Below are 21366 nucleotides of genomic sequence, written 5' to 3'. Positions count from 1 at the left end.
AAGCCTGGTGCACAAAATTTGTGCATAGGCGGGGGTGTCCCTCAGCCCGGCCTGCACCCTCTCCAATCTGGACACTTCGAAGGATGTCCTACTGCTGGTTTACAGGGATAGGGCCATGGGGGTGTGGCCAGCCTGGGTAAGGGGCTTTTCTCTTTTGTTTTTTTTTTCAGTGTCTCCATGAGCAGAGGCCAGGGCCCCCTGAAAGCAGGTATCTGGGATTTATTTATCTTATATAATTGAAAGTTTGTAGCCTTGAGTGTAGGCCATTGTGGATGGGAAGCTTGGCTTCCTCCATCGCCAGTGACAACCAAAGCCTCCTGCTCTCTCCAGCTCTGTGGCCACCGCCATTTTGGTGGGTTAATTTGCATACTCACTCCTGATTGCCTGATGGGTGTAGCAGAGTGATGGTTAATTTGCATGTTTCTATTTTATTAGTATAGACAGGTAGGATCAGAAAGGGACTCAGGTATTAGAAGATACTTCAAGTTTAGCTCTCCCAAAATAGAGAATAATGGGGCTAAGGCAGGAGGACACAGGAAGAAAAACATTGAAGCAAAAGAGGGATTAGGAGTGAAGGAGAGTCTGTTCAAAAGCCCAACAGAGTAGAAAAATGTACCACAGGGAGAGAGATTGGCTGGAAAAGTATTAAGCCCATGCCATCATATGAGTCATTGCAGCCACCAGTACAGCAGAGAGCAGTGCACCTGGGATAGCTCTGAAACACTTTGCTGTACTCACTAGAATGCTGAGGTGAGAACAGGGTGTGTCAATTACCATGTTCCCTTTTCACACGTTTAAAGAGCCAAGAGAGGGCTCTCTGACTCTCCCAAGCTTCCCTCAGTCGGGCAAGCTCCCCTCTGTCTCCCACGATCACCTCCATCTGGCAAGCTCTCTTCTCCAGAGCTCTCTTCTAGTGCACTCTTGCTCTCCCATGCTCTAACTCTCTGTTGTGCTCTCCAGCTGGTTCTCAGGCTCCCAACTCCCACCCCCTGTTCTCAGGCTCCCACCCCCTAGCTCTCTTGCTTTCCACCTCTACTCCTAGCACTTGGGATCCTCTACTATTGTTGGCATGCTCTGGACCAGTAATGCTATTGCCCTCTTGTACTTCTTGTGTTAGGAAAAAGAGCAGTGCCAGGCAATGGCACTTGTTTTCTGGTTATGGTCCTCAATATGTAAATAACATCACATTTGTATGTTAGAATGGGTAGGAACAAGATTCAGATCCAAGCAAATCAGGCTAGACAACTAAACTTTTGAATACTACATCCTTATTCAGTTCTACTTGCCATTTCTAATCTCATTTTTAAAAATCTTATTTTAATCATTTATATTTTTAATTATTATGTTATCTTAATTTAAAGTCTTTTTCATGTAAACATCATTAAATTGTTTTGGGGACAACTAGGAGAAAACTATATTAATTAATAAGTCAAGTAATATTATAAAGGGAAGAGAAAAGGTATAAGAAATGGCACAGACACATTTTTGTATGGTATAAAAATTAAAATCACTGTATTGGACACGTGTAACTATGTATATATTATATGCTAACTATACTTAAATAAAAATTAATTAAAAAGTAACATTTGTCAAAACTGGAGATATAAAAGAGAGAAATGTAATTTTAGATGGTGTGAGGATTGTTATACTTGGATGTTCAAACCAGAATAAAATGCAGGAGGGGTAGGAAATTGGCTTGTTGAGTGCCAGAGGTTCAGGGACACAGAATCTCAATAACTAATGTGTGACTGAGAAATTCACAAAACAGAATATGGAGCAGCTAAAAGTATAGGAAACTGTCCATGTTCAGCAAGGAATCCTATCTAATAAAACAGTAATATGCAAATTGGCCATACCTTCGCTATGCCCGCAGCCAATCAGAGCGAACAAGATGGCGGTTAATTTGCATATGCAGAGGGAGGGAGGAGTGAAGAAAGCAGAAAGCATGGCGGCTGTGCCGGTGGGCGGTGGCGCAGCTGTGGAGGACGTGGCCATGGTGGCCTCTGAGGCAGTGGCGGGCAGTGTGAGCGGCGGCGAAGCAGCCACATTGGTGGTGGCGGTGGGCAGGGCGCACAGTGGAGGCGGCAGGCAGGGCATGGCGGGTGGTGTGTGAGGCCGCGGTGGCCTTGGAGGCGGTGGTGGCTGCGGGCGGGGCGTGGCGAGGTGGGTGGTGCGTGGTGGGGCGGGTGGGCAGGTGGGGCGTGCAGCAGCAGCTCGCGGGGCTGAGGAGGTGGCAGCAGCGTGCACGGCCGGGTCGGGGTGATCAGAGGCGGCGGCAGTGCAAGGCCACAGCTGCATCAGTGGGCGCAGAGGGTCTGGAGTGCGGGGCGAGGTGGGCTGGGTTGGGTGGGCGGGACGGGCGGGAGGCGCCCCGCCCGTTAGGCCCGCCCCGCCCCACCCGCCGCAGTGGGAGAGGTGCGGGGGCGGGAGGGAAGCCCGTCGCCAGAAGTCTTGCAGGAAATATTCCTGCAATGGGTCCCTAGTATATAATACAGGGTTGTGGAAAGCTAAAATGACAGAACATATAATTGTGAAGAATACTGACGACTTCTTTATAATCCAGTAGTAACGTGTAAATATTTAAAGAAGAAAAGAAAAATGGGCAACGAGTTTTTTAGATGTTCTGCAAGGGCATAATAAAGAAACAAGGTGATAAAATGGAAAAACGAAAGAAGGGTTATTATTTGCAGGGATGAAATGCTGATTGAAATAATATATTATTACATGATCTCACTCATTTAAGGAATATAATGAACAACATAAACTGATAAACAAAAACAGATCCAGAGACAGAGAAGCATTAATCAGATGCTCAAACCTCAGAGGGAAGGTAGGGGTGGGTGGGAGTCAGGGGGAGAGATCAAGCAAAGGACTTGTATGCATGCATATAAGCAAAACCAATGCACACAGATCCCAGGTAGGTGAGGCCATGAGTGCGGGGTGGGGTGGGGGCAATGGGGGCCAATGGGGGGATAATGACACATATATAATACCTTAATAAATAAAAAAATTATTAGGAAAATATACTGGTGTTTATTCATTAGTTTTAAACTTCTATGGTAAATATGGACACATTTTTAAAAAGAGGTAAACATATTATGAGAATTACATTGCAAAGTAATATGTACATGTCATCTATTACAGAAAATCTATAGAACCATCTTTGGTTAAATGTGGAGATTAATGAGGCACTGAAAAAGGGCCATGGTTGGAAAAGACAAAGAAATAAAAATACTAACTGGATAAGAGTGAATATGACTCTTTTAAGAAAGAAAATATTATGCAACTGCTCATGCCATAGGGAAAAAATCATGCGGTATCAAAGAATATGAGATTGTATCAACATGAGCAAAATCATTCATTCCTTTGATTGGAGGACAATTTTTGAATGAGAACTTTAAAATTAAAGGACGCTGAGACCAGAAAATAAGTATGAGAGATGTAGTTAACAACTGGGAAGGTAGCAATAGTTACAGGAGAGAAGAATTAAGAAATCATGAATCCCAATCCTGTTTGCCTGGTATTTATTTTGTGAAAGATACATTTTACCTCAGGAAATTTTGTGTTGAATAAGAGCTTATGAAGGGAAATATGTTTCTTTTTGCATTGTTTGCCTACAAATCAATTACATTTTAAAAATTACATTGTCAATCACTACTTGGAATTAGTGGCAGCAAGGAAAAATTACAATGTTTTAAGTAGCACAGTTGCTTTATATGAGCTTGAACAACAAGCACATAAACACAAGCTTTTTCAAAAGTGACAGCTTTCTATGTTACTTTCCAATATTAGTTGCATATAGTCCTTCATGCACAAATTGAATCCAATTATGTCAGGGAGTATTTTCTTTAGATATATCCCAAGGTGTTGGCTTAGCTTGGAAAACAAACATATAAACCACATGGCAAGATGGCTAGCAAATATTGCCCCATATTTTTAAAATGGCAGTTAAGAGTATTATTTTGATCGCAGATGATGCCACCCATCTCCCTTGGAATATACTTTTTTAAAAATATATTTTACTGATTTTTTTACAGAGAGGAAGGGAGAGGGATAGAGAGCTAGAAACATCGATGAGAGAGAAACATCGATCAGCTGCCTCCTGCACACCCCTACTGGGGATGTGCCCGCAACCAATGTACATGCCCTTGACCAGAATCAAACCTGGGACCCTTCAGTCCGCAGACCGATGCTCTATCCACTGAGCCAAACCGGTTTTGGCTCCCTTGGAATATTCTTGAATCCAGGACATGTCATAGAAGATGTAATTATCTCAGACAAAGAACATTCAATGAATCAAAAATTACCCTTAGCTAATAAAACTAAGTAAAATTTCCACATTACAGTGCCTATTATTTAATTCAGGTGAGCAGTTGCCTTCCCCAGATAGATGCACCTCAAGATTCTAGAATTGCTGTCAAAGAGCAAGTCCCTCTATCCCTGCCAGTTGCCCTTACATCCACACCACCTCTGTTTACATTCATTACACCCTGGACAAAAGCTAGCCCTGACTTAGAGTTTGCCAAACCCCCTCAAGATAAATGAATGAAATACCATTTTAAGGGAGCAGGTTCTCCTTGTCCAACTCAGGGTAAAGCACGTCAGCACAGTGGCTTCTTGGCATCTCACCTCAAGGGAATGTCATCTCTACTTCTCAGCAAGTGCCAGGAGATGATGAGCATAGAACACCGAGTTTGCACATTGTGTCCACCTGCACTATGACAAGAACAAAGGGTACCTTCCTATCCTGACCCAGGTGAAGATTTCTCTCTGGTTTACCCACAGTGCCAACGTAACTTGTAGCAGAAGTTGTCGTTTAGAGACAAATGGTAGTGTCCCCCTTCCCCATCACCCAATTCACATGTTGAGGCCCTAATCCCGAGCATAATGGTGTTTGGAATGGGAGATTTGGGGGAGTACTTAGGTTTTGTAGATGTCATGAGGATGGGGTGTCCAGATTCCATTAGTGTTCTTCTAAGAACCACAAGAGAGAGGAGAACCCTCTCTCTACCTGGTCAGGGCACTGGGAGAAGGAGGTCATCTGCAAGCAAGTAAGAGAGCTCTCACTGGAAACCTAATACACCAGCAAATTGATTGTGTATTTCCCAGGCCACAAACTGTGAAAACCTTTAAGCCACCCAGGCTGTGGTATTTTGTTAGAGCAGACAGAGCAGACTAACCCACTCTTTGTCTCCCAATTCACAAACACAACATAGGAGGGCCTGGCCTCTGCTCACCATTTCCACAACATCCATTGGAGCACCAGATAGCATAAATGAAAATTACAATCCACTAAGGACTTACAGTTACTTACATTCCCAAACTGCCTTGCTCGGGAAATTTCTGCCTAACTGCTCTCATAAGGAACACCCTCTTCCTCACCCATTCTTTTTACCTTACCTCTAGGTCCTATAGGATGCTTCAACATGTTCCTCATATAAATGCAACTTGCAGGCTATAAAATTATATAAGAAGAGGCTGCATTTCCTTTAGTATCCCCAGTCCAAATACTGAGACTCCCCAACAGCAGACTCAGTGTGTGGTGGAAAAAAAGAGCCAGGAAACACAAGATCTAATTTATTAAGCTTTAATTTATCCTATTTATTCAATAAACTTAAAAAATCATAGTATACCTCAGTTAATTTTACAAAACTGGAGATTAAAAAGAACAAGAAAAACTAAGAATACTCATGCTTTTTGATTTCTATTCCATTATCCCAACAACTAGAATAAGGATCCTTTTACACTTCCAAGAATATTATCCCTATTGTGATGTTATATATTCTGGTGTGAAGGACGAAAAGCTTTAGATTTCTCTATGGGAGGAAAGGTTGTGCTGGCCATGGCCCTGAAAGCTGCTCTGACTTGGGCAGTAGTGGCAGCCCTGGCTGCATCTCTGGCTCGGGCTCTCTCTTCCTCATCTCTCAAAGCTTCTTCATAACACGATGGGTAGGCCCTGGGGTGGGTACCATTGACCTTTGCACAAAACTCCAGCACTTCCATCTTGCTGGTTTCAAGGTGTGCTTTTGGACCCCACAGGAACTCGGAGCGTGGAGGGTGACTGTCGGGCACCTGGTGGCACTCCAGGTACTTCAGCCTCACAAAATCAGTGATGAGCTTCCTGGGCTCCCCAAAGACGAAGTGCTTCTTCCCAGGGTACACTTGCTTCAGACGCAGATCTCCCCAGATCACTTCTTCAGAGACACAGTTGTCATTCATGAAGATCAAACCCAGGATATGCATCAGGAAACCGGTCTTGGGGAACCCCCGGCCAGGACGCACCCTCCCATTATTGGGGAGTTTCAGCTTGCTCACAAGAGAATAGGAGAGATTTCTTGAGTCGACTTCATTGATGTGTAATGCAAAGAAGGTTTCCATTTCATCAGAGGCGTTCTTGAGCATCTCACAAAATCGATCTTGGTAATCTTCCCCGACAATACGCAGCAGGTCTTTCTTCATAATGGGTTGTTTCAGCTTATACTTTGACAGAAGGAATAGCTCCAAAGCCTCAGTCCTCTTTTTGAAACCATCCACCACTGAGAGTGGGGTCACAGAGAAGACAGCCTCATCCTCATCTTGGCTGCTGGAAGCTTTATCAGATCCAGGGCCAGCAATATCTACAAAAGAGGTGGGGGTGAGCATTGAGGACCCTGGGAAGTGTTCAATGACCCACCCACAGGCAGACCCAGCCTAATACCTTCACACTGAGTAGAGAATGATGGAGGGAACTCTTTTGCTGCTGCTGCAGTGGCCTGAGCATTGCCACAACTCTGAGGCTCAATTTGGGCACGGTGGCGTTTTTTGCTCTTGTGACGACCTGGCATGATGTCACTATAGTCAGGGACAGCAGGCAGAAGTCTGGACAGGAAATCAGGAGATGAGAATACCTGGATAAAGGAGAAGGAGATCATGTGAGTGCCTTCAGTCAGTGGTGAGATGGATTCTACCTTGGCTTTAGCTAAGGCTGCCTCTCCAGGTTTCCTGGAGGGCAGTGCTCTAGCAACCCACAGTGCTTCCATTCTGATCCATCTGTTCCTTGAGAAACCTGGAGAGGCACTTGCAGGGATCCTTAAACTACATCCTGGCACCCCTTTCCAGGGGGTACAGGGCTGACAGCAGAAGGATTTCCAGTGGGGAGCCTGTGTTCTAGGGCAGTGGTCGGCAAACTGCTGCTCACGAGCCACATGAGGCTCTTTGGTCCCTTGAGTGTGGCTCTTCCACAAAATAGCACATGTGGGCGTGCAGGTACAGTGCTATTGAAACTTCGTGGCCCAAGTGCAGAATTCGGTTTTCGGCTCTCAAAAGAAATTTCAATCATTGTACTATTGATATTTGGCTCTGTTGACTAATGTGTTTGCCGAAACCCTAGGTGTCAGAGTCTTCTCAGTTAACTACCAGAATCATCATGTGAAATATTGGCAGGTTATGTGCCCCTCTATTCTGCTCCTGTGAAATTGACACCTCAAACCAAACCTGGCAGCTCTCTGAGACCCCAAGGTCTCCTTCATGGGCTGCTTGGGTCCTTGAATACTCATTCAGGGTTCTCACCTGGTCTCCAGGTAGTGACAGGAATGCCGCTCTTCTGCTGACTGGAGGCTGCTCCTTCACTGAAGGCCTCTTTTCTGTTACATTGGATAGAAATAAGTGAGTTAGTCTAAGCCTGGCAGGCCTACCCTGAGATGAATGCAAAGTGGGGCTCAGGATTGTTATCTTATTCCATTGCAGGCCCTGTGCACAAATTCGTGCAAGAGGGGAGTCTGATGGGCCCACCCCAACATCAGGCAGCGCTCCCTGGGGGGAGAGGCCAAGGGCAGTTGGCTGGCAGGACTCACCCCAGATCTGGGTGTGGTTGGCAATTGGGGGTGGGGCCAGGCGGGGTTAAGGGCAATGGTGTGCCAGGGGGAGGGGCTAAGGGCAATTGGCAGGCTGCCTCTACCCCTGATCAGGGTGGGATTGGCACATCAGGGGCAGAAGTGGCTGGGGATGGGGCATGGCATTTTCAGGCAGCCCCGCCCTATGGACAAATTCCCTGTGAAACGCCCAGTGGAGGGGACGATTTGCATATTAGCCTTTTATTATATAGGATGATGTGTGGGCCCTGCAATCTTTCATTTGACTTTTGGTGTAGTAGCCTGGGACCCCTCTCTCCTTCCAGCATTTCCTGAGACTGGGCTTCCATGAGGATGAGAGTCACCCCAGCTGCCCAGGGTCTCAAGGCTGAGAATAGGGGTTCTCAGGTACTATGGTCATGGGTGTTCCCTCAAATATGATGGCTCAGGGAGATGTCCCCTTAAACTTCTGGAAAGACCTGGATATCCTGTTACCGGTGAAGGTAAAGCGTCCCTCATAAATAAAAGCTCCCCATCCCTCTACCCAGTGCCCCAGGCCCTCACCCCCAACCCAGCTTGCAGGACCCCCAAGGAGCAAAGCAGTGTCAGCCATCTTTTCCAGAAATCTGCTGGCAGCCTAGTCCAGCAGCGGCAGGGGGGCTGCCTGGGTCCTCCCAGAGGCCTGCCCCCTGCCCCTCCCGGGACGCTTCCTAACTTGAGGGCCGTCCCTCACGCCAAGGCCTCACACCCTGTGACTTGCTCCCGGAGGAGGCCTGACAGCCTCGCTGTCTGGCCTCCCAGGGTGGAGGGCGGCGGCAAGGTCCAGGCCTCCTCGCGGAGGGGTGGGCCGTCCCCTGGGGACCCTCAGGCTATGAGCCTGGTTTCCAACAGGCGCGGTCCCTCCTGGGGACCCTCCTACACCCCCCCCCCCCGTGTCTTCCTTCAGGACGCGGTCCCCTCCTCAGACCGAGGCCTTCACCCTCTCTGTCTGGCTACAGAGGCGGCCGGCCTGACAGCCTCGCTGCCCGGCCTCCCAGGGTGGAGGGCAGCGGCAAGGTCCCCGCCTCCTCACGGAGGGGGTGGGCCGGCCCCTGGGGACCCTCCTACACCCCCCCCCCGTGACTTCCTTCAGGAGGCGGTGCCCTTCCCTCAGACCAAGGCCCTCCGTGTCCGATCCACCCAGTGGGCAGGAAGGCTCACCCACCTGCCCGCCATGTTGGGGCCCTCAGGGCGCCATGAGCAGGCCCTGGGCGGAATGTCTCCCGAGTTCCCTCCCCTTGGCTCTGGTGGGGGTGTCACTCACCCTCCCCTGCTGAACGGGGCCGCCCCGCATCCCAGGGCCCACACCTCCCGAGACCTTTCAGGGGGTCGCCCTCAGCCTGAGCGCTGTGCCCAGGGTCCCCCAGGCCTGAGAGCAGGGGCAGGGCGGGAGGGGGCGGGGCAACGGCGGAGGGGCGGGGCCTCGCAGAGGGGACTGTGGCTCCCTCCTCTTTCCCCTCCTCACCTGGACTGGAGCTACAGCCTGGGCCTTCTCTCCTTCTGCCCTCAGGGCGCTGCCCCCTGAGGTCAGGTCTCCCTTCCAAGGCGCCCCAGGAGGGAGCTGGCGCGATGCCCCTCAGTTAAAGAGACAGGGCCTCTCCAGGCTGACTGCTGGCCGGATCTATGGCGCCCCCTGTGTTGTAGGGTGGAGCAGCCTCCCTCTCACAGGGATTGCCACCTGCACTCCTCTCAGGACCTGGGACACCTCCCTGGGCCCCAGCCCTTAGGCAAGGCCCTCACCTCCCTGGGGTGTCCCTGTCCTAGTCAGCCCCAGGGGGAGATCTAAGTGCAGATGAGGGAAGGCTCTGCAGGACTCGCTCAGTGATTGGGTCATTCATCTGGGTCCTCATCTGGGCTCCTGTCTCTTAAGAAAGGCTTCCCCAGGAATGACACCTCCCTGAAAACTCTTGACTATCCTGCCTACTGCAAGGTCTCACCGAAAACAGGTCTGTGTCCTGGAGTGAGTGAGATGGGGAGGCTGAGGGACCAGGCAGAGGACCCAGGGCAGATCCCGGGCTCACAGACAAAACCAAAAACACACACATACAACCCAGCATCTTCTATTGCTTCTCTTTAGGACCCAGACTTGGCCGTTTATGAACTCCTGTTCCTAAAGATTTCTTTAAGATAAGAGACAGGCTGAGCCAGGTAATTTTGTAAAGTCCCATCCTGCCTGATCATATTATCACTGGATATTTTCTCTTGCCTTTCATGATTCATGTATCTCAATAGTCTCATGCTTAGTGCTGTGGCTATGCATTCCAGTCCACCACATGGAGCACAAAAATTTTATTTAATTTCCTGAGATATATTTTGGAGCACTGAGAAGAAAAGTGACAGTAAATATACAACATCTGTGTCAGAATGGAAGAGGTAGGACAGTGTGCCCTGGGTGAATTCAGACCAGGGGGCTTGTCTACTTCTGTCACTTACCTGCTTGTGACTATTAGCATTATGCTATGTTCACCCACTGCCAACTGAGTGTGATAAACCCTATCTATTTTTTTGTCATCCAGCCATTTATTTTTTTAAATTACTTTATTGATTAAGGTATCACATATTTGTCCTCACCCCCCCCCCCATTCCCATCCCAAACTTCTCCCCACGCATGCCCCACCCCCTTGTTGTCCGTGACCACTGGTTAGGCTCATATGCATGCATACAAGTCCTTTGTTGGATCTCTCTCCCTTATCCCCACCCTCCCCTACCTTCCCTCTGGGGTCCGACAGTCTGATCGATACTGTTCTTGTTCATCAGTCTATGTTGTGCATCTTTTCCCCTAGATGAGTGAGCTCATGTGATACTAGGAGTACACTTATAGGAACCAAAAATGAAACAAGCAATAATGGTTATGCTGAGAGGCAAATGAATCAGTCTATAGTGAGTTTCTTTCAGGGCCAACAGTTCTTTTGAGTCCCAAATTCTATGTCAAACAGTTCCTTATGTGTATATGTCAGCAATGATATTTCAGTTTCTGGATGGTGGACATATGGTGGTAATGCAGGTCCGACCTTCTCTGGTTTGGTCCTGGGCAACCTGCAGCGATGCACAGCTGCTGACTGCTAGTATGGCAAGGCATCATCAGCGTCTTCCATCTCTGGACTGCTTCTCTTCTGTCTTCATGGCTGGAGCACTCCTGTCACTTCCTCTCTGTTGCTGGAATCCACATGGTCTCGGAGTTGTTTTCTGAAAATATACAAACATATTCTCGACCAAAAGTTAATAAAGGAATCTTTTCTATAAATTTGACTTGTGATCCTTTTTCATTTTTTTTAACTTACAGGATATTTTCCTTACATGATACTCTTCTACTATCCCCCCTTTTTTGATTTATATATTAGGATGCTTTGAAAATTTTATAATGTAATCTTGATAGCTTTTAAATTTTACTTTTTTGCACTAAAATGTGACTGCTTTAGGTTCATTCCATGTTATGCAATTTTACCATGAGATGAACTACCAATAAAAATTTTAGTTAACACTTTAGGAACAGCTTTTTTGTCCAGTACAATTGATTTTTCTAGAATATTCACTTATTTCAATTAGCCAATTTAAATTAGCCTGAAAACTTGACTACTATTTTACTGTCAAACTTAATACTCTAACAACAATCTTATTTTACCCTGTAAATATTAGTGGAGAGGATTATTTGCCTTTTTGAGTAGGCCCTGAGCATTCCTGGTGCTAGGCTGGGTTTAGATATCAAAAACCCCAGTTCCCCACATCATGGGTACAAGGCATCTCAAACAAGTCTTGTTGCAGTGAGAGGGCAGCTGCTGTCGGCCAAGTCTCTGTCTGTTACCTGGGTCCCGATTTGAGCTGGGTATGGGAAGATAAGCAGCCATGGGGGCAGGAGACCTCCCTCAGCAGGGCTGAGGGTTCAGCCCCCTGCAAACTTGGGGGGGGGTGAAGCTCTGTGCCCCACCTCTGTTGACCCTCAAGTTCTCTCCTGATGTCCCCTTTGCAACTGTGCCTGTCATAGGTTGTTCCATCCCTGAGGAATCTTACCCATCTCTGGCTAACCAGCCATCCTCCGGGGCCAAGCAGGGTGATGTGAGGTTCAGTTCTGTCTCCTTGGTAGCCTACGCCCCCATGGCCTCCACGCTCAGCACTTGCCTTGGGATCCCCTCGCCTGCTGGCAGGGCCCCAGCACTGATCACATATATTGTGAAACCCAGGTTTCTTCTCCAGGGAGGGCCCAGCTCACCCCACTGGGCGAGAGACAGATCCATGGTACGAGCCATCACAAGGCTTCAACCTCGGCATGAACAGAAAGCTCAGGCAACAGCTGTGGGAAATTGGATTGTGAGAAGAGGGTCCCTCTTGGCCAAAAGGGCAAGAGGGGCCAATATAGAATGCTCAGGTGCCTTCCCAGGGGGCCCTCTACACAATGGAAGGGATTAAATCCTTACATGTCCTTTTTAAATTGCTGCCAGACATTCAAAGCATTAGTTTGTAAGTTTGTTTGGGATAATTGTACATTATGCTGTTGTAATTCTAAACTATCAAGAGATGTGTTACCTTTGTCTGCAAGCACCAAAAAGATGATTTTTTATTGATTCCCAAGGGTGCGAGGTACTATTATAGGTAATGGGGATAACACAAATCTGGGAAAAATTATAATGACATTGTAGAATAATATCATGTAAGGATATTCTTTGTTCTAGGCCATGGCAATTCCATTTCAAACTGGCTGCCAATTTCTTTTTGTATAGACAAGGTCTTAGTTACATTCTCTACACCTCTCCCAGAAGCAGGTAGTGATAGTCCCTTTCTTTGGTGTCCACACAAGCCAAAAACCTCTCTTTAATTTTACATACAAAGGAGCAATGGTTTGATTTTCTGTCATACAAAAGGGAAGCTGTGTGGAGACCCCTGTGTAATTATACTTCCTAAACCCACCCATGGTCCTCCTGGATGACCAAGGTGTTTGGTATTATTGGTGACTACATTAGGAGGGGGATCAGCCAACGTAAGGGCTCTTACCCATGAAGGGTCAGGAACATAAGTCCAAAATACTTCCCCATTTGCCCCAGGTAATATTACTGTACAGCTGATGACTGCTAGCATGGCAAGAAAGATGTTCAGGCATCCTTGGGGTTCTGGTTACCTCACAATTACTTTTTTATTTTTTTTTAATTTTTATTATTATTTTTTTATATGTGTCCTTATTCCCCCATTACCCCCCATCTCCAATTTATGCCCCACCCCCCTGTTGTCTGTGCCCATTGATTAGGCTCATTGCATGTACACAAGTCCCTTGGTTGAATTCTCCCCTTTTCTCTCACCGACCCAATCCTTCCCTGAGGTTTGAGGTTCTGATCGACGTTTCTCAGTCTCTGGATCTGTTCTTGTTCATCAGTCTATGCCATTCATTATATTCCACAAATGAGTGCGATCAGGTGATATTTATCTTTCTCTGCCTGGCTTATTTCACTTAGCATAATGCTCTCCATCTCCATCCATGTTGTTGCAAATGGCAGGAGCTCCTTCTTTTTTACCGCAGCATAGTATTCCATTGTGTAGATGTACCACAGTTTTTTAATCCACTCATCTACTGATGGGCATTTGGGCTGTTTCAAAATCTTAGCCATGGTGAATTGTGCTGCTATGAACATAGGGGTACATATATCCTTTCTGATTCGTGTTTCTAGTTTCTTGGGTTATATTCCTACGAGTGGGATCACTGGGCCAAATGGGAGTTACATTTTTAGTTTTTTGAGGAAACTCCATACTGTTCTCCACAGGGGATGTACCAGTCTGCATTCCCACCAGCAGTGCAAAAGAGTTCCTTTTTCTCCACATTCTCGCCAACACTTGCTGTTTGTTGATGATAGCCATTCTGTCAGGTGTGAGATGGTACCGCATTGTTGTTTTGATTTGCATCTCTCTGATGATTAGTGACTTTGAGCAGGTTTTCATATGTCTCTTGGCTTTCCTTCTGTCTTCTTTTGAAAAGTGTCTATTTAGATCAGTTGCCCATTTTGTGATTGGGTTGTTTATCTTCTTTTTGTTAAGTTGTATGAGTTCTCTGTAAATAGTGGAGATTAAACCCTTATCCTTGATATCATTGATAAATATGTTCTCCCATGCAGTGGGCTTTCTTGTTGTTTTATTGATGGTTTTTTTTTGCTGCACAAAAGCTTTTTATTTTGATGTAGTCCCATTTGTTTATTTTCTCTTTAGCTTCCATTGCCCTAGGAGCAGTATCAATGAAGAAGTTCTTTCGACATATGTCTGAGATTTTGCTGCCTGTGGATTCCTCTAGTATTTTTATGGTTTTCAGTCTAATGTTTACGTCCTTTATCCATTTTGAGTTTATTTTTGTGTATGGTGAAAGTTGGTGATCTAGTTTCATTTTTTTTTGCATGTATCTGTCCAATTTTCCCAACACCATTTGTTGAAGAGACTGTCTTGACTCCATTGTATGTTCATGCCTCCTTTGTCAAATACTAATTGGGCATAGTGGTTTGAGTCAATCTCTGGGTTCTCTATTCTATTCCATTGATCTATGTGTCTGTTCTTGTGTCAGTACCAGGCAGTTTTAAGAACAGTGGCTTTGTAATACAGCTTGATATCTGGTATTGAGATCCCACCTACTTTGTTCTTCTTTCTCAGGATTGCTGCAGCTATTCAGGGTTGTTTTTAATTCCAGATGAATTTTTGGAGAGTTCGTTCTAGGTGTGTGAAATATGCAGTTGGTATTTTAATGGGAAGTGCATTGAATTTATAGATTGCTTTGGGTGGTATGGATATTTTGATTATGTTGATTCTACCAATCCATGAACACGGTATGTTCTTCCATCTGTTTATGTCTTCCTCTATCTCTTTTTTCAGTGTCTTGTAGTTTTCCACCTATAGGTCTTTTACTTCCTTAGTTAAGTTTATTCCTAGGTATCTCAATTTTTTTGGTGCAATGGTAAATGGGATTGCTTTTGTAGTCTCTCTTTCTGTAAGTTCACTATTGGTGTATAGAAATGCCATAGATTTCTTGGTGTTAATTTTGTATCCTGCTACAATGCCAAATTCATTTATTAAGTCTAATAATTTTTTGATGGAGTCTTAAGGGTTTTCTATATACAGTATCATGTCATCTGCGAATAAGGACAGTTTTACTTCTTCTTCTCCAATTTGGATGCCTTTTATTTCTTCTTCTTGTCTGATTGCAATGGCTAGTACTCCCAGCACTATGTTGAACAGGAGTGGTGAGAGTGGGCATCCCTGTCTTGTTCCTGTTCTTAGGGGAAATGGTTTTAGTTTTTTCCCATTGAGTATGATGTTGGCTGTACGTTTGTCATATATGGATTTTATTATGTTGAGGTATGATCCTTCTATTCCCACCTTGCTGAGAGTTTTTATCAAGAAAGGGTGTTGGATTTTGTCAAATGCTTTTTCTGCATCAATTGATATGACCATATGATTTTTATCTCTCAATTTGTTTATCTGATGTATCACGTTTATTGATTTGCGAATATTGTACCTTCCTTGAATCCCTGGGATAAATCCTACTTGGTCATGTTGAATGAACTTTCTGATGTATTGCTGGATCTGATTTGCTAGAATTTTGTGGAGTTTGGCATCTATGTTCATTAGGGATATTGTCCTGCAAATCTCTTTCATTGTGTTTTCTTTATCTGTTTTTGGTATTAGGGTGATGCTGGCTTCATAGAAGGAGATTGGAAGTGTTCCTTCCTCTTGAATTTTTTGGAATAGTCTGTGGAGGATAGGTTTTAGTTCTTCCTTGAATGTTTGGTAAAATCCCCCTGTGAAGCTATCTAGCCCTGCGCTTTTGTTTGCTGGAAACTTTTTGATGAGTGCTTCAATTTCTTCCATAGTTATCAGCCTATTGAGATTTTTAGAATCTTCCTGAGTAAGTTTTGGAAGGTTGTATTTTTCTACGAATGTGTCCATTTCCTCGAGGTTGTCTAGTTTGTTAGAATAGAGTTGTTCATAATATTTTTTAACAATCTTTTGTATTTTGGTGGAGTCTGTTGTTATTTCACCTCCTTTATTTCTGATTTTGTTTATTTGGGTCCTCTCTCTTTGCTTCTTGGTGAGCCTGGCTAGAGGTTCATCAATCTTGTTTATCCTTTCAAAGAACCAGCTCTTGGTTTTGTTGATCTTTTGTATTGTTTTTTTTTTTTTTTGGTCTCTATGTCATTCATTTCTGCTCTGATCTTTATTATTTCCTTTCTTCTGCTCACTATGGGCTTTTCTTGTTGCTCTCTTTCTAATTCTTTGAATTGTTGAGTTAGATGATTTATTACCATTTTTTCTTGTTTTTTGAGGTAGGCCTGTAGAGCTATAAACTTCCCTCTCAGGACTGCTTTCATTGTGTCCCATAGGATTTCCAATGTTGTGTTATTATTGTCATGAGTCTCCAGGATGTTTTTAATTTCTTTTTTGATCTCATTGATAACCCAATCATTGTTTAGTAGCATGCTATTCAGCTTCCAAGTGTTTTCTTTTTTTGGAATGTTTTTATTGTAGTTTATTTATAATATTATGCCATTGTGGTCTGAGAAAATGCTTGATAGGATTTCAATATGCTTGATAGGATTTCAATATTTTTGAATTTGGGGAGACTTTGCTTGTGACCCAATATGTGGTCTATTTTTGAAAATGTCCCATGTGCACTTGTGAAGAACGTATATTCCGTGGCTGTGGGGTGAAATGCTCTGAAGATGTCAATTAGGTCTATCTGATCTAGTGTGTCATTTAGAATTGCTGTTTCTTTGTTGATTTTTTGTCTGGAGGATTTATCCAGTGATGTCAGTGGTGTATTAAAGTCCCCTACTATGATTCTATCATTGTCTATCTCTCCCTTGATATCTTCCAGGAGATTTTTTATGTATTTGGGTGCTCCTGCATTGGGTGGATATATCTTTACCAGAGTTATATCTTCTTGTTGAATTGCTCCCTTTAGTATTATGTAGTGGCCTTCCTCATCTCTTATTATGGTCTTTACTTTGAGGTCTATTTTATCAGCAATAAATATCACAACCCCAGCTTTTTTCTCATTTCCATTTGCCTGAAAAATGTTTTTCCATCCCTTCACTCTCAGTCTGTGTGCATCCTTTGCTCTGAGGTGGGTCTCTTGTAGACAGCAAATATATGGGTCATGTTTTCTTATCCATTCAGTTACCCTGTGTCTTTTGATTGGTGCATTTAATCCATTTACGTTTAATGTTATTATTGACAAGTACATGTTTGTTATCATATTTTTCCTTAGTGGTTGTGTTTCCTCTTGCCTTTCTCTTTCTTCTTTTTACAGCAGTCCCTTTAGCATTTCTTGCATTGCTGACTTGGTAGTAATAAACTCTCTTAGCCCTTTTTTGTCTGTGAAGCTTCTGATTCCACCTTCAATTTTGAATGATAGCCTTGCTGCGTATAGTATTCTTGGATTCAGACCCTTGCTTTGCATCACTTTGTATATTTCATTCCATTCCCTTCTAGCCTGGTGTGTTTCTGTTGAGAAATCAGTTGATATTCTAATAGGAGATCCCTTGTAAGTAACTTTCTGTCTCTCTCTGGCAGCCTTTAATATTCTTACTTTGTCGTTGGTGTTCGCCAATTTAATTATGATGTGTCTTGGTGTCGGTCTTTTGGGGTTCAATTTGTTTGGGACTCTGTACTTCTTGGACTTGCATGGTTTTTTTCTTGCCAATATCAGGAAAGTTTTCTGTCATTATTTCTTCAAACAGGTTTTCTATTCCTTGCTTCTCTTCCTCTTCTTCTGCTATCCCTATTAAGTGAATATTGTGTTGTCCCAAAGCTCCCTTAGGTTCTCCTCTTGCTTTTTAAGTCTTCTTTCCAGTTGCTGCTATGTTTGTGAGTTTTTTCCTACTTTGTCTTCTAATTCACTGATGTGGTCCTCAGCCTTTTCTAGTCTACTGTTTAAGCCTTCCATTGTGTTCTTTATTGCAGCTATGTTGTTCTTCATCTCCTCTTAGTTCTTTTTCATGTTGGCGACATTCTCATTCAGCTCCTTATAATTCTCATTGAGTTGTGTGTATTTGTCATCCATCCATTTAAACATCCTTATAACCATTACTCTGAATTATTTCTCTGATAAGCTGCTAGCCTCAATTTCATTTAACTCTCTTTCTGGTGATTCCTCTTTTTCTTTCCTTTGGGATTGCTTTTTTGTCTTCCCATGTTTTCCTGTAATGTTTTAGTTGTAAATCTGCTTGCTTTGCTACCCAGGTTCTTTTGGGGATGGTGCTACTGGTGTAATCTCTCAGTTCTCCTGGGCTTGGTAATCTAGTGTAGCTCCCTACTTGAGCTATTTGGGTTCTCTTGATGTAGGCCTGCAAGTTTGAGAGTCACAATTGTGGTGTCTAGAAGTCAGCAGCTGTGGAGGGGAGTGTCCCAATTTTTGCTGTCTTGCACCCTTAGTTGAAATCACGCATGTCCAGCGGGGACATCACAGTGGCACCCAGGAACCGTCTGTTGGGAGAGCTCACAGTGGCTCCCACTAGTGTCCTGTGTGTAAATAGGCTCAGGGTGCCAGCCTGTTGGAAATTCGCATCTGTGTTTGCAGGCGCAGAGCTCTGATGCGCTCTGAGGGGTCCTGGCACCGAGGTTGAGCAGCTAGGGTGAATGTGGGCAGTTATTCAGGAAGAGGGATTTCAGAATTTCTGCTGCGGGGTAACGCGTCCTTGTCTGTACAGAATCACACCCAGCAGAGGCTCAAACCAGCTCCCCAGAAGACCCTGTGGATATATGGGCTCAGGGTGTCTTCCCTTGTCTGTGGCTGTGAGTTTGCCAGCTTTGGAAGTGTGTGCGCGTACTTTGGAAGTGCCTGCCCTTTGGAAGTGCGCTCGAACTGGTGGTGTGTTTGCCTGCTCAGAGCTCTGACGCACTCAGAGGGGCCCTGGAACTGAAGTTGCACAGCCAGGGTGTCTGTGGGCAGTAATTTAGGAAGAAGGAGTTCAGAATTTCTACTGCAGGGCCACGCGCCCTTGTCTGTGCAAAATCACACCCTCGGGGTCTCTCAGTGGTTCCCAAGCACTGCCTGGGTAGTAGAGTGCCTGGCTGCCTAGGGGGCTGGGAACACGCTAATCCTGAGTTCCCGCACTGGGGAGGGGAAGGTTGTACTTACTGCTGTCAGGCAGCACACCTTTGGAGGTGGAGGTCCCAGGGTCCTCGGGTCTGCAGCTGAGGTAGCAAGGATTTGGCTGAAGTGGCTGCTGGGTCCTGGGCAGTTCCAAGGCCTGTCTGGTTGGTGGTGTTAATGAGTTCAGAAATCTGCAGCTGGGTGCCTGGGGTCTTGGTGTCCCTCGGTCTGCAGCTGTGATGGCAGGTCTTCTATCAGAGTGGCTATAGTGTCCTGGTTTGCTTCTGAGACCAGACTTGGTGGTGGCAAGGCTAGGATTCTAGTCTCATGCAGTTCTGTTCTTCAAGATGGCGTGGTCTCTGTGCCTCTGGTGTCCTCCCCTGAGTGTTTGCAGCAGCCACAGGGTTTTGCCATCTAAGACTGCCCAGATTGGAAGCCCCCAAGAAGAATTGCAGGGTCTAACTGTCCCTATTTCACTCACACACACGTCCACACACACCTCTATCACCCCCTCACTCAATCACACACTGTCCCTCCCTACCTTCCTGCCGGTCGCCATCTTTGAGCCATAAACCCTATCTTTTAAGACTGTGGGAATAGGTGTTGTATGTGAAGCATCTGTCAAGATGATTGGCAAACACTGTGTTTTTTTGTTATTGTTGTTTTTAAAAATATTTTTATTGATTTCAGAGAGAAAATGAGAGAGATAGAAGCATCAATGATGAGAGAACCACTGATTGTCTGTGGAGATTAAGTCCACAACCCAGGCATATCCCTTTGACCGGAATCAAAGCCAGGACCCTTCAGTCCTTAGGGTGACTCTCTATCCACTGAGTCAAACCAGCTAGGGAAACACTGGGTTTTTAATGAATGGCACTTATGATTTTTACCTACACAGTATCATTATGTATATTTTTAAATCCAGGATATGATTGATAAAATGTAATACTCTCAGATAGAACAACACTGAATCACACAAAACTTCTCTTTGCAATGTAAAATTAAATAGCTTTTCTGCATTAGAGCGTTTATTATTTAACATTGGTTTGGTGATGTTTCCCCCTGCCACCACACCTTGCTGCAACTTATAGTTCCTAGAATTCAATCAAAGACCAAATCATTCAATCCTTTCCATCTGTCCTTCCATCTAAACCACTTAAACTAGCTTTTCTTTCCTTTCCCACAAAAATGTAGCCCTCTCTTAGAACTTGCAAAGTCCACTCAAAGGTATTCTAGTTAAAATGCTCTTCTAATACAGTGGGATATAACTCTACCATTTCAAGGCACAGAGAGTCAACACCCTGGCTTCTGTTCATCTTCACTTCATGGGAATTTACCATTATTTGTCAGACATTCCCTGAAGAGAGTGCATTGTACACCCCTTTGTGTACTCTATATTCCTGCATTGAGATCATGGAAGAGACACTTTTGATTCCTGCCTGGAGGGTGGGGAGAGGCTGCAGGGAAGGGTTGCTGGGTCCTGGGCAGCCATCTTCTCTGTGGAGTAGCTTCCAGAATCATATCTCCAGGCCTGCCACCCACAAGAGGGCCAGCAAGACCAGCATGGGTTCTATGAGAAGTGGAGTTTCAAATGGGTGAGGGGGGTGAGATCTAAGCCATGGAAAGCTGGAGGCTCATCCCTGGGCCCCAGCAGGCCTTCACCACTCTATGGAGTGTGAAGCACATGGGAGCAAGGTGCTATGTCCCCTGAGAGCAGCCGCTGGTGGAGCATTACAGGGTAGAGGGAGAAGGAACCTGTCCCTTTCTTAGTCATGGTAGCAAGAAGGGCTTAAAAGTAACAAGAGTGCACCCTGACCAGGTGGATCATGGGGTAGTAGTGTTTTCCTGTGCACTGAAAATTTGTGGATTAGATCCCTGGTCAGGGAACATAATGGAGGCAAGGGATCAGTGTTTCTCTTCCTACCCATTTGTCCCTTTAAAAAAAACCAATACAAACATATTCTTGGGTGAGGATTTGAAAAGAAAAGAATCACAGGACAAGTGCTCTGTGTTAGCTCTGCCACCTGAATTGGCATTCTGGTCTCTGTGACATGAAGGGAGAAGGGAAACCCGGCTGTGGTGCTTAGGTGCCCAGGGAAGAGAGGTGAGGACAGTAGTGCTGACTGCAGCTGATGAGAGGAGGTAGTTCGACACACAGGAAGTCAGGGCAGGGGTCAAGTGGAAAAGAAAGTCAGGTGGAACATAGGCAGGGGCAGACATGGCAGTTTGAGAGAGCCTAACCACAGAAAGCAAGCATGCAGGAATAACAGAACGTTTTTAGACTCAGATCAGGACCTATGTGAAAATAAGGAGGACCTGCAGCAATAAGGTGAACAGACACATAAGTTCAGGCCCTTTTCTGGGCAAGAACAACTGAGGGAAACAATCAGGTGCCAACAGGGGTAGATAAAGAGCAGGATTATAGAAACTATATACCCC

At 45.1% G+C, this 21366-nt stretch overlaps 1 protein-coding gene across 1 annotated transcript; it reads right to left on the bottom strand.

Annotated features, from left to right (window-relative positions):
• Positions 1-5015: 5015 nt before the first annotated feature.
• LOC307096105 (melanoma-associated antigen B3-like) lies at positions 5016-9044 on the bottom strand (the record flags this gene model as incomplete). Its single annotated transcript, XM_079765665.1, has 4 exons — positions 5016-5041; positions 5970-6617; positions 7549-7622; positions 9034-9044. 4 exons carry the CDS (start codon positions 9042-9044, stop codon positions 5016-5018), a joined length of 759 nt encoding a protein of 252 aa, XP_079621791.1.
• Between the last annotated feature and the right edge of the window lie 12322 nt (positions 9045-21366).

This window comes from Cnephaeus nilssonii (assembly GCF_951640355.1).
Source record: "Cnephaeus nilssonii genome assembly, chromosome: X".
Classification (NCBI taxonomy): domain Eukaryota; kingdom Metazoa; phylum Chordata; class Mammalia; order Chiroptera; family Vespertilionidae; genus Cnephaeus; species Cnephaeus nilssonii.
Note: the sequence above shows the minus strand (reverse complement) of the source record. Positions and strands in the feature narration are given on the sequence as shown.